The sequence below is a fragment of the Pongo pygmaeus genome, chromosome 7 (assembly GCF_028885625.2).
Source record: "Pongo pygmaeus isolate AG05252 chromosome 7, NHGRI_mPonPyg2-v2.0_pri, whole genome shotgun sequence".
NCBI classification, from domain to species: Eukaryota; Metazoa; Chordata; class Mammalia; order Primates; family Hominidae; genus Pongo; species Pongo pygmaeus.
Genome location: NC_072380.2, coordinates 38,556,282 through 38,575,477, shown reverse-complemented (window position 1 = coordinate 38,575,477; position 19,196 = coordinate 38,556,282). Strand labels below are relative to the sequence as shown.

At 38.2% G+C, this 19,196-nt stretch overlaps 1 protein-coding gene across 7 annotated transcripts in view; it reads left to right on the top strand.

The window, feature by feature from the left end:
• Window positions 1-19,196, top strand: part of NSD3 (nuclear receptor binding SET domain protein 3) — a 113,211-nt gene that overhangs the window by 63,464 nt on the left and 30,551 nt on the right. For 6 of the 7 annotated variants that reach the window (XM_054498608.2, XM_054498606.2, XM_054498604.2 and 3 more), the window contains exons 9-14: window positions 629-674; window positions 3,536-3,666; window positions 4,031-4,159; window positions 4,802-4,928; window positions 14,124-14,321; window positions 14,812-14,985. In XM_054498608.2, the coding sequence (XP_054354583.1) occupies window positions 629-674; window positions 3,536-3,666; window positions 4,031-4,159; window positions 4,802-4,928; window positions 14,124-14,321; window positions 14,812-14,985 (805 nt within the window). Of the gene's footprint in view, window positions 1-628; window positions 675-1,533; window positions 2,780-3,535; window positions 3,667-4,030; window positions 4,160-4,801; window positions 4,929-14,123; window positions 14,322-14,811; window positions 14,986-19,196 lie in introns of those variants that run through there. The other variant, XM_054498610.2, reaches the window with a different exon arrangement.

Genomic DNA, 19,196 nt, shown 5'->3' with positions numbered 1-19,196 from the left:
GATCTCGCTCTCCTAATGTAGGATCAAGACACTGTTCATAAGACACTCAAGAAAGTGCTTTTGCAATATCACAAACTTATTTTCTTAAGTTTGTACTAGCAGCAAAAGTATTGAGCTTCCAGCTGTATGGAGCCCTGTAGCACTCTCTACAGAGAGGGTCCTGATTCCCAGCAACTTAGCTGTGAGTGCAGGCGCGGAAGGGTCTTAAAGTGGCGTGAGTTACATTAACCTGAGTATCATAGTAAGTAAAAATTTATCCTAACGTCTTTGGGGCGGGAGGGGTTTTTAGCAACATTGGGGCCGGTTGCAGAAACAACCCCTCTCCTGCCTTCCAGACACTGAGGAAAGTATTCTTGTTCTCTTCATATACCAAGGGAATGGTGGGAAAAGTCTTTGCTAGAGAGCATGTGGCTGTGTGTTGTCACTTGATATTCAGCACAGGCAGCTAGGATTTAAACCCTCCCTGATCTTGAGACAGAGAACTTTACCCAAAAGATGGGACTGAGTTCAGATTTCAAATACATTAATCACTCATCATTACTTAGATTGATGAAAGTATCTTTTCCCTCTGTTAATAATTAAAAGGGAAAAAATTCTTTGTTAATGCTGTATTTTTCTGTCCAAACAGGTTGAAACAGTTCCTCAGGCTACAGTGAAGACTGGATTACAGAAAGGTGAGTTAATATTGTAATGTTGCTTTGCATTTCCTTGATTAAAACCAGTTTTTAAGAATTATTTGTACTTCGTGTATTTTTGTCTGTCTCTGTAAATCATTGTTGTTGCTCTTCAGTGTGAAATTGCAGTATTCCCCAGTGTTTGTGTGTGTGTGTGACTTTTAGAGTTGATCTTATTCTGTACCTCCACGTGAAAAGTCTTACTTGTTTTGGTAAATTGGAGAACACCACGTAGACTTGATACTGTTTCCAACTTTTCTCCATAAGATTCTGGGGTTTCACTGGCTTATAAACTAGGGATGTGACGAATCCACTTTTTTTGGTATTCGACTGAATACCGAATAGTAGCTATACATGTTTGTCAAACATGGACTATGACAAATCAGACAAGACAAGCTGATTGAAAAAATCTTGCCACATTTATTTTTACAGTGCTGTAAAATCTTTTTGTAAATTAAAATGATTCATAGCATTTATGGCCACTATTAGATGACCTTATGCGAATCTATTTGAGATATGCACAAAGTTTAAGAAAGCTTAAACTTATATCTGTATTTTCTGTGTGCAATTTGACTACAGTACAAACTCCATAGCATGATTCGTGCGTTTTTGGTGAGATCAAACTGTATTTAATACCTGTAGTTTACTCTGGGCAAATTGCATTATTTAAAAATAAAATAAAACAACAGCCTCTCTGCATTCTCGGGGAGAAGTCTGCAGCGATGGTCTCCGTGGAGATCCTCAGCAGAACTGAACAGCCTCTCGGAGGGAACACTGCTTGGCGGAGCTCCAAGAAAAGACATCGCGATCGCTGCGAGATTAGGAGGCCTGATTGCGTTGTGTTTCCACCATTCCACAGGGTCGGCGGACCGGGGAGTGCAGGGCTCTGTCAGATTCAGTGACAGCTCCGTCTCCGCAGCGATTGAGGAAACTGTGGACTGAGATTCCTGTACAATTTCATCCCAGAAACTCCAGACTTGTAGTCTCCATGCAAGATTTCTTTGTCGGCGGCTCGATAAACAGTTTCTTTGTTTTCGATTTTGATTTCGCCAATCATCATTATTGGCATTTTCCTGCCTGGTTTCTTCTTCAAGACTCTGAACAATTGCTTTAACAGTCAAATGATTTTTTTTTTTCGGTTTGAGCTGGATGGGTACAGCTTAAATCATGGGTCCAGCCTAAAAACCACCATTTAACTTACACTGATCAATTTCAACATGGACTGTTTTTGGTTTTTTGTTTTTAAATAAAGCATCATTAATGCACATCTGCAGGGTTTTGCCAAACAGCCCAAACTGTATACATTACAATCATTAAAAGTTCTTATTTTTTTTAATATTAGTGCCGTTATCATGGAGAACAGCATGACAGCTGTCTTTGGCAGTCTGTCATTTTTCTAGCATTTTCAGAAACTCATCGGAAATGGCGGTACCTGTGTTTCCCTTCGAAAGCCTCTCAGTACAGCACTCCTGTTCCTCTGTTAAAACTCCTTGTTAATCCAGTGATCTTTTAGGCCAAGGAAATATTTTGTGATGGTGTTCTGGGTCCATACACCAGCAATGAAGGAGATAGATTTGTGTACTTGTGTTTTTTAATCAGCATTAACATGGGCAGGCACCCTCATTTATAGATGTCAGGAAACATTCAGTGAAAAACTTGTAGAATGGGATGTGATAACGAGGTTCCAGTAATCTGAGCAGTCTAACGAGGCCCACCTCCTCCACCACAGAACGTGGCTATGTTCCAAGTGCTACTCTCACTCAGCCTGTTGCGGATCTTCATGGCCTCAGGAGACTTGTTTCTCCATGGGCTCTTCTGGACTGCACACTTCCACCATAGCTTGCTGGGCTGATCTAGATGTCTGTTTGTTGTATGGAAATTTTGGGGGAAAAAAATCCAAAACACAAACTGTGGGTTGAAATATTAACCGTCTCCTTGGTTCCTTGGTATTCACCGTGCCTGATCTGCACATTTCATCGTGGCTGTTTCTGTATAGCCTATACTGCATTAGCCCAAGAGATTGTTGCTTTGTAACTTTTTGCACTATTGTTTTGGCTGGATTTGTATTACACACAGTTTTAAAAAAAAAAAAAAATTCCACACTATTCTCTGCCTTTTTTTTCCTATTTATTTCTTCCCGCACAAATTCCACATAGAGGCCTTCCCATCCAGCTCTACGTGATTTGGCTGCACTTGAACACTGATTGTCCATTTACAACCCTCAGCAATGTGCCTCCTAAATGGCATGACATATGTAGATGTGCTGCAGCGCTTGTTAATGGTCACAATAAATGCCACTTCACCAAGGAAGTCTCAGATGAACAATTATGAACATCCAAATTTTATTGGGGGGCAATAATCAACTGAATTGCAAAATTCGGGGGAAAATGGCACTATCCGTGTACGAATCGAATACAAATCAAAGATTTGTCACATCCCTAATAAAAACAAGATGGAGATGTCTCTGCAACCATATTTGTAAGCTACACAGTGTGTTGGGTTTTATGTCTTTCCCCCTCCAAATTGAATGGTTCTTTGAATTGCTCCAAATCCATCAGCTATCCTGCAATTTTGATAGAATTGATTTTTAGGTTGGAACGTGGGCTCTGTTGACTGAAAATAGCTTTAGAGAGGAGAACTGAATTAAATGTTTTGATAGAGCGGTTGTAAATTAAATCAATCACTACCAGGAAGGTCAGAAGTTCTGAAGTTTTGACTCATTATTTCAGTGTTACAAAGAGAGCTATGCTTTTTCCACACTAAAGATGAGTTTGAGAAAAGAAAATATTCTCCCACACACAAAAAAATTAAAACAAACCTTAAGTACTATTTTAGGATTAATTTCAGTGTGTTGTATTAAGGTGCCAGCGAGATTTCAGATTCCTGTAAACCTCTAAAGAAAAGGAGTCGCGCCTCAACTGATGTAGAAATGACTAGTTCAGCATACAGAGACACATCTGACTCCGATTCTAGAGGACTGAGTGACCTGCAGGTAAATACGTGCAAGGGTCTGGACAAAGTGTTCTTTCTTGAACATAATGCTTTTGCCTTTTATTTGGGGAAATCGGGACATTTTAAAAATACTCATAGAAAAAAATCACTTTATTTTGAGCGTCTTAATTCTTTTGCTCTCATGTTATATAACAAAACTATAGTTTGTTTGTAATTTTAACTACAGTTTTTCCCAAAACAGCAGACCTATGATATCTGTGGATTTTGGAAAGAAAGGAAGGAAAAAAGAGGTGGTTGTGTCAAGATCTAATGTTTGAGCAAGTCTTACTAGGATTTTCATAGCATCTTATCTTGGAGGGAATTTTTATTTTGTTTTTCTTAAAAACGCTATGTTTTCTATGTAGGTAGGCTTTGGAAAGCAAGTAGATAGCCCTTCAGCTACTGCAGATGCAGATGTTTCTGATGTGCAGTCCATGGATTCAAGTTTGTCGAGAAGAGGCACTGGAATGAGTAAGAAGGACACTGTATGTCAGGTAGGCAGGTAACTGGTGCTATGGCTTGAAATAATTGCTATTATATTCTGCCAGTAATAGACTTAACTCCTTTTGAAGAGGATAATATGTTTCCAAATTATTATGATATTACTTTAAAGCTACAGATATAAAACCTCTTTGTGGTTCTTTTTTTCCCTTTCTGATTTGGAATACTTACCCACATGCCAATCTTTAGTGTGATATACTATTATTAATTGGAAGTAAATGGCAGATGACTGATTGGAAAAACTTTCTTAAATTCAAAATTTTAAAGTAATAACTTTCTCAGTGTATTTTTACCGTTCTTGAAAATATACTGCTTTGCCCTGTGAAGAAAAGTTAAATATGCAGATCCCAAAGAAGGAATCCTAAAAGATCAAGTATGACTTTAAACTTTATACCATATTGGATCTGGAAATACTGTAATTGTCTAGTTCTCTGGTTCTCAAAGTGAAGGCCAAGGGCAAACAATATCAGCATCTTCTGGATACATATTAGAAATGCACATTCTTGGGACCCCCGCCAGACCTACTGAATCACAGTCTGTGGGTGAGGGACCCGGTAATTTGTGTTTAACAAGCCGCCCATGTGGTCTTGATGTTTGCCCAAGTTTGAGAACCACTGCTTTTTGCCATATTACAGATTTGTGAAAGCTCCGGTGACTCTCTGATTCCTTGTGAGGGAGAGTGCTGCAAACACTTTCACCTGGAGTGCCTGGGATTGACATCACTTCCTGATAGCAAGTTCATCTGCATGGAATGTAAAACTGGTAAGATGACTTATTTCGATAGTCGTGAAAAGATGAATGGGATTGTGCCAGGAATGTGCACTGGCAGCCTCTCCTAGGACATCTTGTTCCCATCACTTTTATTAGCCCTCCTCCTCTCTTCCCAAAGGTATTTCAACAAATTAAGATTTGGCTTCAAGATTTAAAAAGTAGTTAAATTTCCTCCTACTGGTGCCTTCTACCATAAAACCTGTCAAATTACCAAGATGAATTTGTGTTTTATCTAAAGAGTTATACAAAGCATGTTAATTGAGTTATTTTTCAGATGGATTTGAGATTTTGGGGGCTAAATAAATTGGTTTAAAGTTCTTTAAGAGACTGGAAGAAGTATCAGTGCATAACCACAGTGATTATATTTTTAGTGGAAATTTGGAGCTACTGGAAATCATTTTTTAAACTTGGGATTCACCATTTATTTCTTATCTCACTATACATAGACTACTACCTACTAAAATAATTTGTAGAGAAATAAATATGTTAGTTTATATTTCTTCTCTCTGTAGCCATAATTCTGGTTAATATCATGGAAAGCAAGTCATAGTTGTTTAATCTGTAACAACATGGCAAATAAAAAATAACTGGAGATGACATGGTGGTGCTTCTAGGAACCATGTTGACGTGTTTTTTGTTTTGTTTTGCTTTGTTTTAGCTATGAGGAACTAAGCTGATTGGATAGCAAGTATACATGATATGCTGATCTTACCTTTGACTCTTTATTACTTTTCTACTCCTTCTTTTCCTTTTATTTGGATTCTTACAGATACTTATTTTATCTTTTCTTATTTGATTGTATGCCTCCTAAAATCTTTCAGACAAAAAGTTAGTAATTTTTTTTTTTGAGACAGAGTCTTACTCTGTCACCCAGGCTGGAGTGCAGTGGCACGATCTTGGCTCACTGCAAGCTCCGCCTCCCAGGTTCACGCCATTCTTCTGCCTCAGCCTCCTGAGTAGCTGGGACTACAGGCGCCTGCCACCACGCCCGGCTAATTTTTTGTATTTTTAGTAGAGATGAGGTTTCACCATGTTAGCCAGGATGGTCTCGATTTCCTGACCTCGTGATCGGCCCGCCTCGGCCCACCAAGTAATTTTTTTTTTTAACTGAACACTGACTTACTAAATGTTAGGTGCTACAAGTACTAAGCATTTTCTCCTGCTATTTCATTTGATCCATGATGAGATAGGTACTATTATGATTTCCATTATACAGAAGGAGAAACAGGATTAGAGAGTTTAGTAGCTTCCCCAAAGTCACAAAGATAGCCCATGATGACTCTGTGATTTAAACCCAGGCAGCTGGACTCCAGATTTATTTTTTCTTTACCATGGTCTTTTACTGCCCTGGTGAATAGGATGGACATCACAAGTCATATGTCATATATCCCAATACACACTCATTGACATACATACACACACACACAAATACACACACACACATACATAAACTAAGCTATGGAAGCTGTTTAGAACATATAACTTAAAATTTTCCCCTTATAAAATATTTTATTCATCACATTTAGACTCTGCAGTAAAACTTGTGAACAGTTTGCCAACTGGCAGCCCCGGGGTCATATTATCTGCACATCGTTTTATTTGGCCTTCAGAATGCATTTTCATTTTTGAACACGGATAGAGCATGTAATCCTGGCACCTCACATTCCCCATTATTCCTTTTTCTAAAATTTAGTCATTCCAGTCACTTATATATCCTGCCTGGCCCCTTTAAGCATTCAAGTATTGTATTAGGGACTTCTTGCATTGCTATAAAGAAATACCTGAGACTGGGTAATTTATAAAGAAAAGACATTTAAATGGCTCACAGTTCTGCAGGCTGTATAGGAAGGATAGTGCCAGTATCTGCTTGGCTTCTGAGGAGGCCTCAGGAAACTTACAATCATGGCAGAAGGCAAAGTGGGAGTAGGCACTTCAAATGGCAAAAGCAGGAGCAAGAGAGAGAGTTGAGGGAGAGGGCCACAATTTTTAAATGACCAGATTTCACAAGCACTCACTGACTGTCGCAAAGACAGCACCAAGCCATGTGGGATCCACCTCCATGATCCATACACCTCCCACCAGACCTCACCTCCAACATTGGGGATTATATTTCAACAGGAGATTTGGATGGGGACAAATATCCAAGTATATCAAGTATGCAATCCCTGATTTAAGATATTGATAGGAAGGACCATGTATCTCAGTATTAAAACACTCTTAGGGCTTCTCTCCTAACTCTAGAATCCAGGAGAATTCTTCCAACAGAGGCTAGGTGTATATAATTTGGTACACATCTATGAGAAAATTTAAGAGGGAAATTTGCTTTAAAAACAGTTAAGTATGAGATGTTGTCAGTAAGCATGAAAAAAATTTTTTTATTAAAAAACAGTTGGGTAGAACAAAGTCAGAGGACTCACATTTCCTCATATGAAAGTATACTACAAAGCTACAGAAGTCAAAACAGTGTGATACTGGCATAAAGACAGATATATGGACCAATGGCATAGAAAGCCCAGAAGTAAGCACTTGCATATATGGTCAAATTATTTTTGATAAGGGTGTGAAGACTAGTCAGTGGAAAAAAAGACAGTCTTTCCAACAGATGATGCTGGAAGAGTTGGATATATGCCTGTAAAAGAATGAAGTTGGACCCTTACCCAACAGCATAAACAAAATTAATTCAAGATGAATCAAAGACCAAGATGTAAGAGCTAAAACTGTAAAACTCTTGGAAGAAAATATTGCATAGAGGAAAAGCTTCATGACAATGGATTTGGCAGTGATTTCGTATACATGACACCGAAGGCACAGGCAACAGAAGGAAAAACGGACAAATTGTACTTCATCAAAATTAAAAACTTTTGTACACCAAAGGGTCTTATCAACATAATGTAAAGGCAACCCACAGAATGGGAGAAAATATTTTCAAATTACATATCTGATAAAGCATTAATACCCAGAATATATAGAGAACGCCTTCAACTCAGCAATAAAAAACTAAACAACTCAAGCCAGGCATGGTGGCTTATGCCTGTAATACCAGCACTTTGGGAGGCTGAGTTGGGCGGATCACCTGAGGTCAAGAGTTCAAGACCAGCCTGACCAACATGGGGAAACCCCATCTCTACTAAAAATACAAAATTAGCCAGGCATGGTGGCACATGCCTATAATTCCAGCTACGCAGGAAGCTGAGGCAGGAGAATCGCTTGAACCTGGGAGGCAGAGGTTGCAGTGAGCCGAGATCGTTCCATTGCACTCCAGCCTGGGCAACAAGAGCAAAACTCCATCTCAAAAAAACAAAAACAAAAAACTAAACAATTCAAAATTGGGCAAAGATCTTGAGCAGATAGTTCTCCAAAGAAGATAGGCAGATGGCCAATATACACATGAAAATATGCTCTATATAATGAGTAATCAGGGGGCCAGGTGCAATGGCTCATGCCTGTAATCCTAGCACGTTGGGGAGCCAAAGCAGGTGGATCTCTTTGAGCTCAGGAGTTTGAGACCAGCCTGCGCAACATGGTGAAACCCTGTCTCTATTTAAAAAATAAAAAATAAAAAATAATCAGAGAAATGCAAATCAAAGCCACAATGAGATGCCACTTGATACCCATTAGAATGACTAGTATCAAAAAAAAAAAAAAAAAAAAAAAGAAAACAACATGTTGGCCTAACTATGGAGAAATTGGAACCCTTGTGCATTGTTGGTGGGGATATAAAATGGTGTAGTGGCTGTTGAAAACCCGATGATGGTTTCTTAAAAAATTAAACAGAATAACAAATGATCAAGCAATTTCACTCTGGGTATATACCCAAAAGAACTGAAAGAAGGGGCCAGGCGTAGTGTCTCACACCTGTAATCCAAGGATTTTGGGAAGCCAAGACGAGCGGATTGCTTGAGTCCAGGAGTTCAAGACCAGCCTGGGCAACGTGGTAAAACCCCATTTCTACCAAAAATACAAAAAAAAAAAAAAAGTTAGCCTGGCATGGTGGCGCATGCCCATAGTCCCAAATACTCAGGAGGCTGAGGTGAGAGAATCACCTGAGCCCAGGAAGTCAAGACTGCAGTGAACTGTAATGGCATCACTCCACTCCAGCCTGGGCAACCAGAGTGAGACTCTCTCAAAAAAAAAAAAAAGGACTCCAACAGATATTTGTACTGTCATATTCATATTCATAGCAACATTATTCACAGTAGTCAAAAGGTAGAAACAACCCAAATGTCCACTGATGGATGAATAAACAAAATGTAGTATGTACCTACAATGGAATATTATTCAGCCTTAAAAATAAATTCTGATACATGCCATAACATGGATGAACCTTGAGGACTTTATGCTGAGTGAAATAAGCCAGGTATAAAAGGCCAACAAATATTGTATGATTGCATTTCTGTGAATTACTTGGAATAGTCAGATTCTTAGAACGGTAGTCACCAGGGTTGTAGGGGAGGGTGAGATGAGGAGTTCTTTAATGGGTACCAAGTTTCAGTATGGGATGATGAAAATGTTCTGGAGGCAGATAGTGGTAACAATGTGAATGTACTTAATGCTACTGAACCGTACACTTAAAAATGGTTAAGGTGTTAAATTTTATGTTATATGTATTTTACCACAATTATTTAAAAAATTAAGTGCTTTTAATTAATGACATGAAAATTAGTTTGGTACCTATTTGGTACACTTCTAACATATCAGAAGTGAGAACTGTGATTCTTCAAACCATTGTTTAAGGTCATTTAGGCAATTTTCCTTTGTTTACAAAAGATAAACACTTCACATGTAAGAAGTATTGCAGGTACATACCTAATATGTTCTTATACTACCACTTTCTATTATTTAAGTCAAACATGATTTCTGGAAAGAAAGCATCTTTGTTTGCCCTTTTGAATAAAATGTACAATAGAATAAGTCTCCAAAAAGAGTTCTGTAACAGATAGTTTTACTTATTCTGTTTTTCCCCACTTCCCCCATGGTCCTTGACTCTGGACTGATGGACTGACTGACTTCTTTTTTTTGGTCCCATTGCCCAGGCTGAAGTGTAGTGGTGCAGTCTCAGCTTCCTGCAGCCTCGACCTCCCAGGCTCAGGTGATCCTCCCACCCCAGCCTCCTGATTAGCTGTGGGGACTACAGGCACGCAGCACCATGCCCAGCTAGCTTTTTATTTATTTATTTATTTATTTATTTATTTATTGAGACAGATTTTCGCTCTGTCGCCCTGGCTGGAGTGCAGTGGCGCAATCTCAGCTCACTGCAACCTCCACCTCCCAGGTTCAAGTGATTCTTGTGCCTCAGCCTCCCGTGTAGCTGGGATTACAAGCACACACCACCATGCCCGACTAATTTTTGTATTTTTAGTAGAGCCAGGGTTTCGCCATGTTGGCCAGGCTAGCCTCAAACTCCTGACCTCAAGTGATCCACCTGCCTTGGCCTCCCAGAGTGCTGGGATTACAGATGTGAGCCACCATGCCCAGCCTCCAGCTAGTTTTTTGGTTTTTTTTTTTTTTTTTTTTTAGTAGAGAGACAGGTTTTACCATGTTGCCCAGGCTGGTCTTGAACTCCCATACTCAAGCAGTGCACCCATCTTGGCCTCCCAAAGTGCTGGGATTACAGGCGTGAGTCACTGTGCCTGGCCACTGACTGACTTGTTCTTAATGAAGGCCATTTCCTAGTGAAAAGGAAGAGTATGGAAAGCACTCACATGTTAGAGCTCTAACCTAAGTCTTAAAGGAGTTTGATAGTTCAGCTCTCTGTTAGCATAACACTTGCACTAGTTTTAACTATTTTCATTTATATTAGGCTTATTTTGATCATTACATAAATGAAGGCTTATTTTATATTTTCTTGAGAGAGGTTCTTGCTCTGTCGCCCAGGCTGGAGTGCAGTGGCATGATCATACCTCACTGCAGTCTCTGCCTCCCGGGCTCAATCCTCCCACCTCAGCCTCCTGAGCGGGTGGAACCACGGGCACATACCACCACGCCTGGCTAATTTTAAAATTTTTTTGTAGAGATGGGGTCTTACTGTGTTGCTCAGGCTGATCTTGAACTCCTGGGCTCAAGTGATCCTCCCTCCTCGGCCTCCCAAAGGGCTGGGATTATAGGCATGAGCCACCGTGACCATCTGAAGTCCTATTTTATTTTTACAGAGAGTAGTTTATTTATTAAACAAATCTGTGAAGTCAAACTTCTACCTTTCAAATATATTTTTTTAATTTTTAAAACTTTTAAAAGTTATTTTAAAATATATAATTACCTTCATATCTATATACATGGTAAAATGTACTTTATTGGCTTTAACCATGTGGTGAAAAAATGTACTTTGAAATTACATGTATACAATGGGACCAAAAAAAAAAAAAACCCACCTTACTGTACTTTATTTCTGCAAGACAGTTTAAAAAGTTAACATCACAGTTTCAACTACTCATTTTAAAGAACTTTTATAATTCAGCAAATTTGTAAAGACTGGGTACTTTCAGAATCAAAGAACAATAATGCAATTCACCTAACTTTCTGTTATAAAGCAAAACTATTCCTTATATTTTTTCCTTCAGATTTTTAGTAGGCATTATAAGAAAAGTGGACAAAAGACTTGAACACTTTCAAAAGATGATATCCAGATGACCAATAAACATTTGACAAGTTTGTTGTTATAATTTGCAGTTCTTTGCTTAAACATTTCTTTATCTTTATTGACTCTTGTGAATTATCTGTTTATGTGTCTTATCCATTTATGTTTTGTGGTGTTAAAAGTGTTCTTATCATTTGTTAATATTTTAAATTTATTTCTAATTACACAAGTAAAACATAACCACATTGTTTTGAAAATATTATAATTACTGTTCTTGTTGATGTCACCCTTGATCATCAGTCTTAATCCTAGGCCCTTACTTAGTTCCAGTCCTGACAACCATTGTCAGTTTTACGTGTAGCTCTGTAAACCTTTGTGTGTGTCTGTGTGTGTGTGTTGTAGTACAAATCTGTCATACCATTGTTCTGTCGGAGCTCTTCTTATGTCAATACAGATGCATTCTATTTAATTGCTGCATAGTGCCCTAGTATACATATAGTCATAGTTTATTTAACTCTTCCCCTATCGAAGGACACTTGAGTTACTTTCACTTGTTTGCAATTACAAACAATGTTTCAGGCAACATCCTTTAACATTTACTCTCAGTCTTCCCCAATGTAGTTATTGAGAAATTGAATTTCTAGGCAGAAAGTGAATGTACTTTTATTTTAATGGATATTGCCCAGTGGCCTTCTAAGGTAGCTGCTTCCAACTTAAACTCCTGCCAGCCCCCTACACCCTTATCAATAATTGGTATTATCACTGTAGTCCCAATTACTCTGGATTCTGGGGCAAGAGAATCACTTGAACTTAGGAGGCGAAGGTTGCAGTGAGCCAAGATCACACAACTGTACTCCAGTCTGGGCGACAGAGCGAGACTCTGTCTCAAAAATAATAATTGGTATTATCAGACTCTTTAAGTTTCTTTTTGTATTTATTTATTTATTTATTTTTTGAGACGGAGTCTCGCTCTGTCACCCAGGCTGGAGTGCGGTGGTGTGATCTCAGCTCACTGCAAGTTCCACCTCCCGGGTTCACGCCATTCTCCTGCCTCTGCCTCCCGAGTAGCTGCGACTACAGGCGCCCGCCACCATACCCGGCTAATTTTGTTGTATTTTTAGTAGAGACGGGGTTTCACTTTGTTAGCCAGGATGGTCTAGATCTCCTGACCTTGTGATCCACCCACCTTGGCCTCCCAAAGTGCTGGGATTACAGGCGTGAGCCACCGTGCCCGGCCATTTTTTTCTATTTTATGACTGGTTTCAGTTAGCATTTACCTGATTACTAGTGAAGATGAACATATTTTAACTTTCTTTTGCCTATTTGTCTTTATGTAAATTGCCCATTTACATCCTCTGCCCACTTTTACATTAGGCTGCTTTGGTTTTTTCCTGTATTGATTTGTAGTTTGTAAGTCTTATTCCATTATCTTTGCTTATATATGTTGTGTGCATTTTCTCCATATGTAAACTGTTTATACAACAAAACATAATCTTTTGTCATTTTTGTTGCATATTTCCCTACATCTGTTTGTCTTCTTTTTTTCCTGTTTAGTTTTTTCATATTTGGCATTATTTTCTTCCTCGAACGTTGGACATATTCACCAGTGGAGCCATCTGGGCCTAAAATTTTTTTTTGTTGAGAGATTTCCAATTATAGTTTCAATTTTTTTTAATAGTTTACGGAACTATTCATATGTCCTGTTTATTTTTGTGCCATTGTTCGTAAGTTCTTTTTTTCTAGGAATCTGTCCATTCATCTAAATTTTCAAATTTATTAGCAAAAATATAGTGATATCCTTTTACTATCTTTTTAATGTTTGTAGGATTGGTAGTGATGTTCCATTTTTCATATCTGATATTAATATTAGGATCTTTCTCCTTTTTTTATTATTCTTACCAGAGGTATCAGTTTTATTATTCTTTTTCAAAGAACTAGGTTTTGTTAATTCTCCCTGGCGAATGTTGATTTCACTTCATTCTTGATGAATATTTTCACTGGGTATAGAATTCTGGTTTGGTAATTATTTTCTTTCAGCCCTTTGAAGATATCATTCTATTGTTTTTTTGGCTTCCATTTTTCTCTTTCAGTCAGCTCTGTTTGAAAGTAATTGTCTTTTTTGTGGATAATTTGAATATTTTCTTTGTCCTTGATTTTCTATAGTTCGAATAAGATATGTCTAGCTGTAATTTTCTTTTTTATTAGGATTGTTGAGTTTTCATTTTATGTATATTTTGCACATAGAAATAATCAGTGATTATCTAATGGAATCTGTCTTTCCTTTGGTAATTTATTTATTCTATGAGGGGAAAACTTTGCTGCTGTCTGCTACCAGATGTTAAACAAATTCTGTTCTGGCTTTTCTATCGAATCAGTTTTGGAGATCTAAATTGCTTTTAGTATTCTGTCTCCAAATTGATAATCAATTATTCTAGCAAAATTTAAACATAATTTTAATTTAGCATTTATTTTAAATGCTTTTTTGTGCATTAAATTCTTAAATATAGTAATAGAGTCTGTTTTAGGAGTAGCTGTTTGATGTCTGTAGCTGCTTCTACTTGAATATGCTTTAGTCAATTTTATTTAATTTGTATTCCTCACCAATTTTCCAGGGCAGCACCCATGTTTTTCGTGTAAAGTGTCTGGTAAAGATGTGAAGCGTTGTTCTGTTGGTGCTTGTGGGAAATTTTATCATGAAGCCTGTGTCCGCAAATTCCCCACTGCCATCTTTGAATCAAAAGGATTCCGCTGTCCTCAGCACTGCTGCTCTGCCTGCTCTATGGAGAAAGATATCCACAAAGCAAGTAAAGGTAAAACAGCTGAAGAAGGAAACAAAGATTTTTGTTTTAAGTGCAGTGGCAAATAACATTATCAAGCATATATTACAAACAACATAAGGCATTCTCCTTCTGTGTATCTCTAGCTTTAACAGTTCAGCCACAGTACATACACAGTACATGTTAAGTAGAGATTACATTCTAAATTCAGACCATGAGAAGAAAATTCCATGTGTTCAGAATACCCTTGAAAGTCCTTCAGGTAGGTGCCGTATTGGATACCACCGTCTCTGCAGCATTGGAACAAATAATTTTTTCTTTGGATGATCTCTAAGTGACTATTAGGCTTACATTTAGGGGCCATATAGCATAGGATGACAGAGCCAGATTAGGGAAGAAAAAAATGCTTTTCATCTACTGTAACTAGCATCTCAGAGGGACCCAAAAAAGCCCAACTCCAGAAACTTATTTTTATGTCCCGCTGATGCCTAATTAGATTCCTTTTTGACTTGTCTTTAAACAGGCCGCATGATGAGATGTTTGAGATGTCCAGTTGCCTATCACTCTGGAGATGCTTGCATTGCGGCCGGAAGCATGTTAGTATCCTCCTACATTCTCATCTGTAGTAATCATTCCAAACGGAGCAGTAATTCTTCTTCTGCTGTAAATGTAGGCTTTTGTTTCGTTTGTGCCAGAGGTGAGTGTCTGACTTTTCATTTATTTTTGAGGTCATTGGCATATTTCTCCATTAACATAGAGTCTCAGCATCGGGAAAGAACTCAGGCCATCTAGTAGAATCTCCTACCCAGTGCAGAATTCCACTGTAATATATCCCTGAGAGAGATGAACATTTCCAGTAACTTTTATAATGCTAGATGTCCAAAGTGTTAGAATACTAATTCTTCCATAAGTTAAGCTAAAATCTGCATTTCTAAAAATAACAGAATTATAGTTAAGTTCTTAGTTTTTCTGTTTGGAGCATTAAAAGATTAATCTTTTCCCTTCTGCAAACAACTCTTCTATTCAAAGTAGATCCTTCCCATGTCATAATCTTAAACCAGAACTTTCAACTGATTGAGATTTCACTTGGAAGGCAAAACTAGCACATCTATTTTTCAGTTGTTTATGCTGTATTTTATCATAATGTTTTGGTCTGGCATTGAGGAGGGCCTGATGGGACACAGCCAAGGCAGCATATGTGGTGGTGTTAGTTCAGAGCCAGCCATGTGGGCTTTCTTATTGCCAGCTGTTGATGTTTAAGTACGCCAAGAGATTGATCAACTAAAAACAATACTGTAGCCCTACGGGGGTCAGTGAACTTGGGTTCGTGATAAATATAAAATGAAACTTCTTTAGTTGAATGTTATACAGAATATCTGGCTTTATCTCAAGCCATATTATAATAAAACTTTTTTGGTACTTAGTAAGCATTATAAAAACTAAGTGATATCCCTAAATATTGCTTTTGTTTTGTTTTTAAGTGCAAAGTTTTCTGATTTTCCCTCTGAACTATTCTCAAGGCCTCTAAGGCCCATCATGCTTGTTAGATTCTATTTAGACCATACTGAAGATGAAAGTGGTTTTTGTTTGGTTGGTTGGTTTTGCTTTACGAGACAGTTATTTTAATTTGGTGAAAGTACTATAACAACTTTTTAAAATAGAATTTAGGTAGTATGATAGATCTTAGGTGGTTTTGCTTTTGTATCTCTCATTATGAAAACATTACTTGGAGGTAGGCAGTAAAAGATTAAATAAATCGTAGTCGTTTGTGGAGTAGCTAGCAGGGTCTGTAGTAGACACTACTTTCTGTTTGCCTGTTTTATAAGCACATGTGACTGTCTGCCTTTGGAGCAGGAAGTACTGTGTCTTTCTTAACTACAGCAGTGTCAAATGTATCCTGCTCCGAAACCTGGCTGGTATCATGGAGGAGTAGGTCTGAAATGTTTCCTGCTATATGGTAACAGGTGGGCAAATAATAAATAAAAAGGTGTCACTCATTGCCTTTCCCATCTCTGCATTCCTAAGAAAGTAATGATTAGAAGAAAAAATTATTGTATTATCAGTTGAATGTTTAGCTTTAGAGTCTTTTAAACGGATGAGTGGCAGTGATAACATAAAGTCTCTTATTGCTTTGCAGACTCTATGCTACCATTGCTGGGCACTGATATTTCCTGTCAGTGTATAAGCATGCATAATTTAGCCCACATTTTAATATCAAGTTTATAACTATTATATTGGCTTATGTTGGGGCACATTCTGAATCAAATGCCATCAGTAGATTAATTAATATTCTCTTTTGCTCTACTTCATTCAATAATTGGGATACCTTTAAAATAGGTATTTTCAGGCTGGGCACAGTAGCTCACGCCTGTAATCCCAACACTTGGGAGGCTGAGGCAGGAGGATTGCTTAAGGCCAGGAGTTCAGGACCAGTTTGGGCAACATAGCAAGACCCCATCTCTACAAAACATAAAGGAATTAGCCAAGCATGGTGGTGTGTGCCTGTGGTCCCAGCTACTCGAGAGGCTGAGGAGGGAGGATCACTTGACCCCAGGAGTTCAAGACTGCAGTGAGTTGTGAAACAAAATACGGTATTTTCAATTTAGGACAGCTAGAAAATTGTACGCTTATAGAAACTCTAGCCAGTTTGTTAAATTTAACTTACATAACTTGATTAAAATTCTGAGAATAATGTAAGTGGAGGGAAAACCCATGTTTAACAACAGAATCTGTATTTACATCTTAACAATTTGACAGTTATTCTGGAATATTTACTGAATTTAAATGCCTATTTAGGCAAAATTATTTAATTCCCACATATTTTAACTGTGAAACTTTGTATGGTAAACATAACCTTCATTTTATTTTCTAGCATTTGACAAAGACTTACTCTAAATAGATCAGATGCTGGGAAGGCTTAAATCAAAAGTCTTTCAGAAGTAAATAATATGTGTTCTCTTATAAGTATTTATAAAGGTCACGTTTTTTAAGGAGACATAACTGCAATAAATCCACACACAGAAAGGAGCACTTTAGTCATTTCTGTTTGGGTATTAGAAAACTTAGCTTGTTTTGCTTGTTTCTTGCCTCATACAGAATTTTTCCCTCCACATAGATTTTCTCTTAGTTCTTGGTTATTGGGTGTTTAAAATCATTAAGCTATTTCTTAAGGACTACAATGTCTGGAAATATTTTTTGAAATGTTTCAGGGTTTGACATCACTCCTCTTCCACATGCCACCTAATCGTGGAGTCACAAGAAGTGTGCAGACATTTTTCAGTGTAGTGCATATTCTTTAGCATCTCCTTTCATCTTAGAGGGTTGTGTAAAATAAGTTACTTAACATTCTGTGCCTTTCTTTGTAATGGTAATTTTAAATGGATAATGTAGGCTGGAGTTTTCTTTTCATTTTAACAGTAAATAATAGCAATTTATTTTGCGTATGTAAGTCAAACTTTACTAAACATTATCTGAATGAATTGCCACAGTTTCCCTAAGAAGTTATCTCTCCATGGTATACAGGTGAGAACACTGAAACCCAGATTAAATAATTTACCTAATGTCACACAAGTTGTTAAATGGAGGGACTAGCATTTGTACTTCATCCTTCTTATTTCAAAGCCCATATTCTTTTACACTACTCCATCTCCCTCTATTAAATGTACAAAGTTCATTTCAACATTATATAACTTTTTTTTTTTTTGAGACGGAGTTTTGCTCTTGTTGCCCAGGCTGGAGTGCAATGGTGCGGTCTCAGCTTACTGCAACCTCTGCCTTCTGGGTTCAAGCGATTCTCCTGCCTCAGCCTCCCAAGTAGCTGGGATTACAGGCATGTGCCACCACGCCACCACGCCCGGCTAATTCTTTTGTATTCTTAGTAGAGATGGGGTTTTTCCATGTTGGTCAGGCTGGTCTCGAACTCCCGACCTCAGGTGATCCACCCATTTCAGCCTCCCAAAGTGCTGGGATTACAGGCGTGAGCTACCGTGCCTAGCCTATATAACTTTTATTAGAAGATTCTGGCTGAGCACCATGGCTCACGCCTGTAATTCCAGCATTTTGAGAGGCTGAGGTGGGAGGATTGCTTGAGCCCAGGAATTCAAGACCAGCCTGGGCAACACAGCAAGACCTCGTCTCTACAAAAAAATCAAAAACATAGCCAGGCATGGGGACAAATGGCTGTAGTCCTAGCTACTCGGGAGGTTGAGGTGGTAGGATCACTTGAGCCCAGGAAGTTGAGGCTGCAGTGAGCTGTGATCTGCCACTGGACTCCAGCCCGGGTGACAGAGCGAGACCCTGTCTCAAAAAAACAAAACAAAAAGAAGATTGTCATATTGTTAGTAATTTCAAGTTCCATTCTGTTATTTAGGTCAGAGATATTTCTTGAATTCGTCTCAGTGTAGAGTATGAAGACAGTGCCCACAGAAAAAAGTAAATGGTAATTTCCCTCCCCTTCAAAATGATCTCTAAATAAAACTGCTGCCATAATTTGTATTGTAAATCCTACATCATTGTACACTGATCCAGTAACCAAGATAGAGGATAGAGAAATGTCCCCTGGTCTCACAGTTGCCTAGGTTTAGGAGTGGCTTATATAGCTATATCATGAATTAACTGAGGGAGGGGGAAGGGAAAGAAGAGGGAACCACAGGTAGCTTTAGTGTTTTCCTCCAAGTAGCATAGCTGTAATTGGTAGATCAAAAAGATTGTTTTTATTAACCCTTAAGTTGGTAATCACTTTATATTGTGGCAGGGAAAAAATGAAAATCTTTGCATTACCTCAGTAAAGTTCAGGAAATTATGGCTCCTTTAAAATCATGTACCAGGCCTGGCACAGTGGCTCATGCTTGTAATCCCAACATTTTGGAAGACCAAGGTGGGAGGATTACTTAAGGCTGGAAGTTAGAG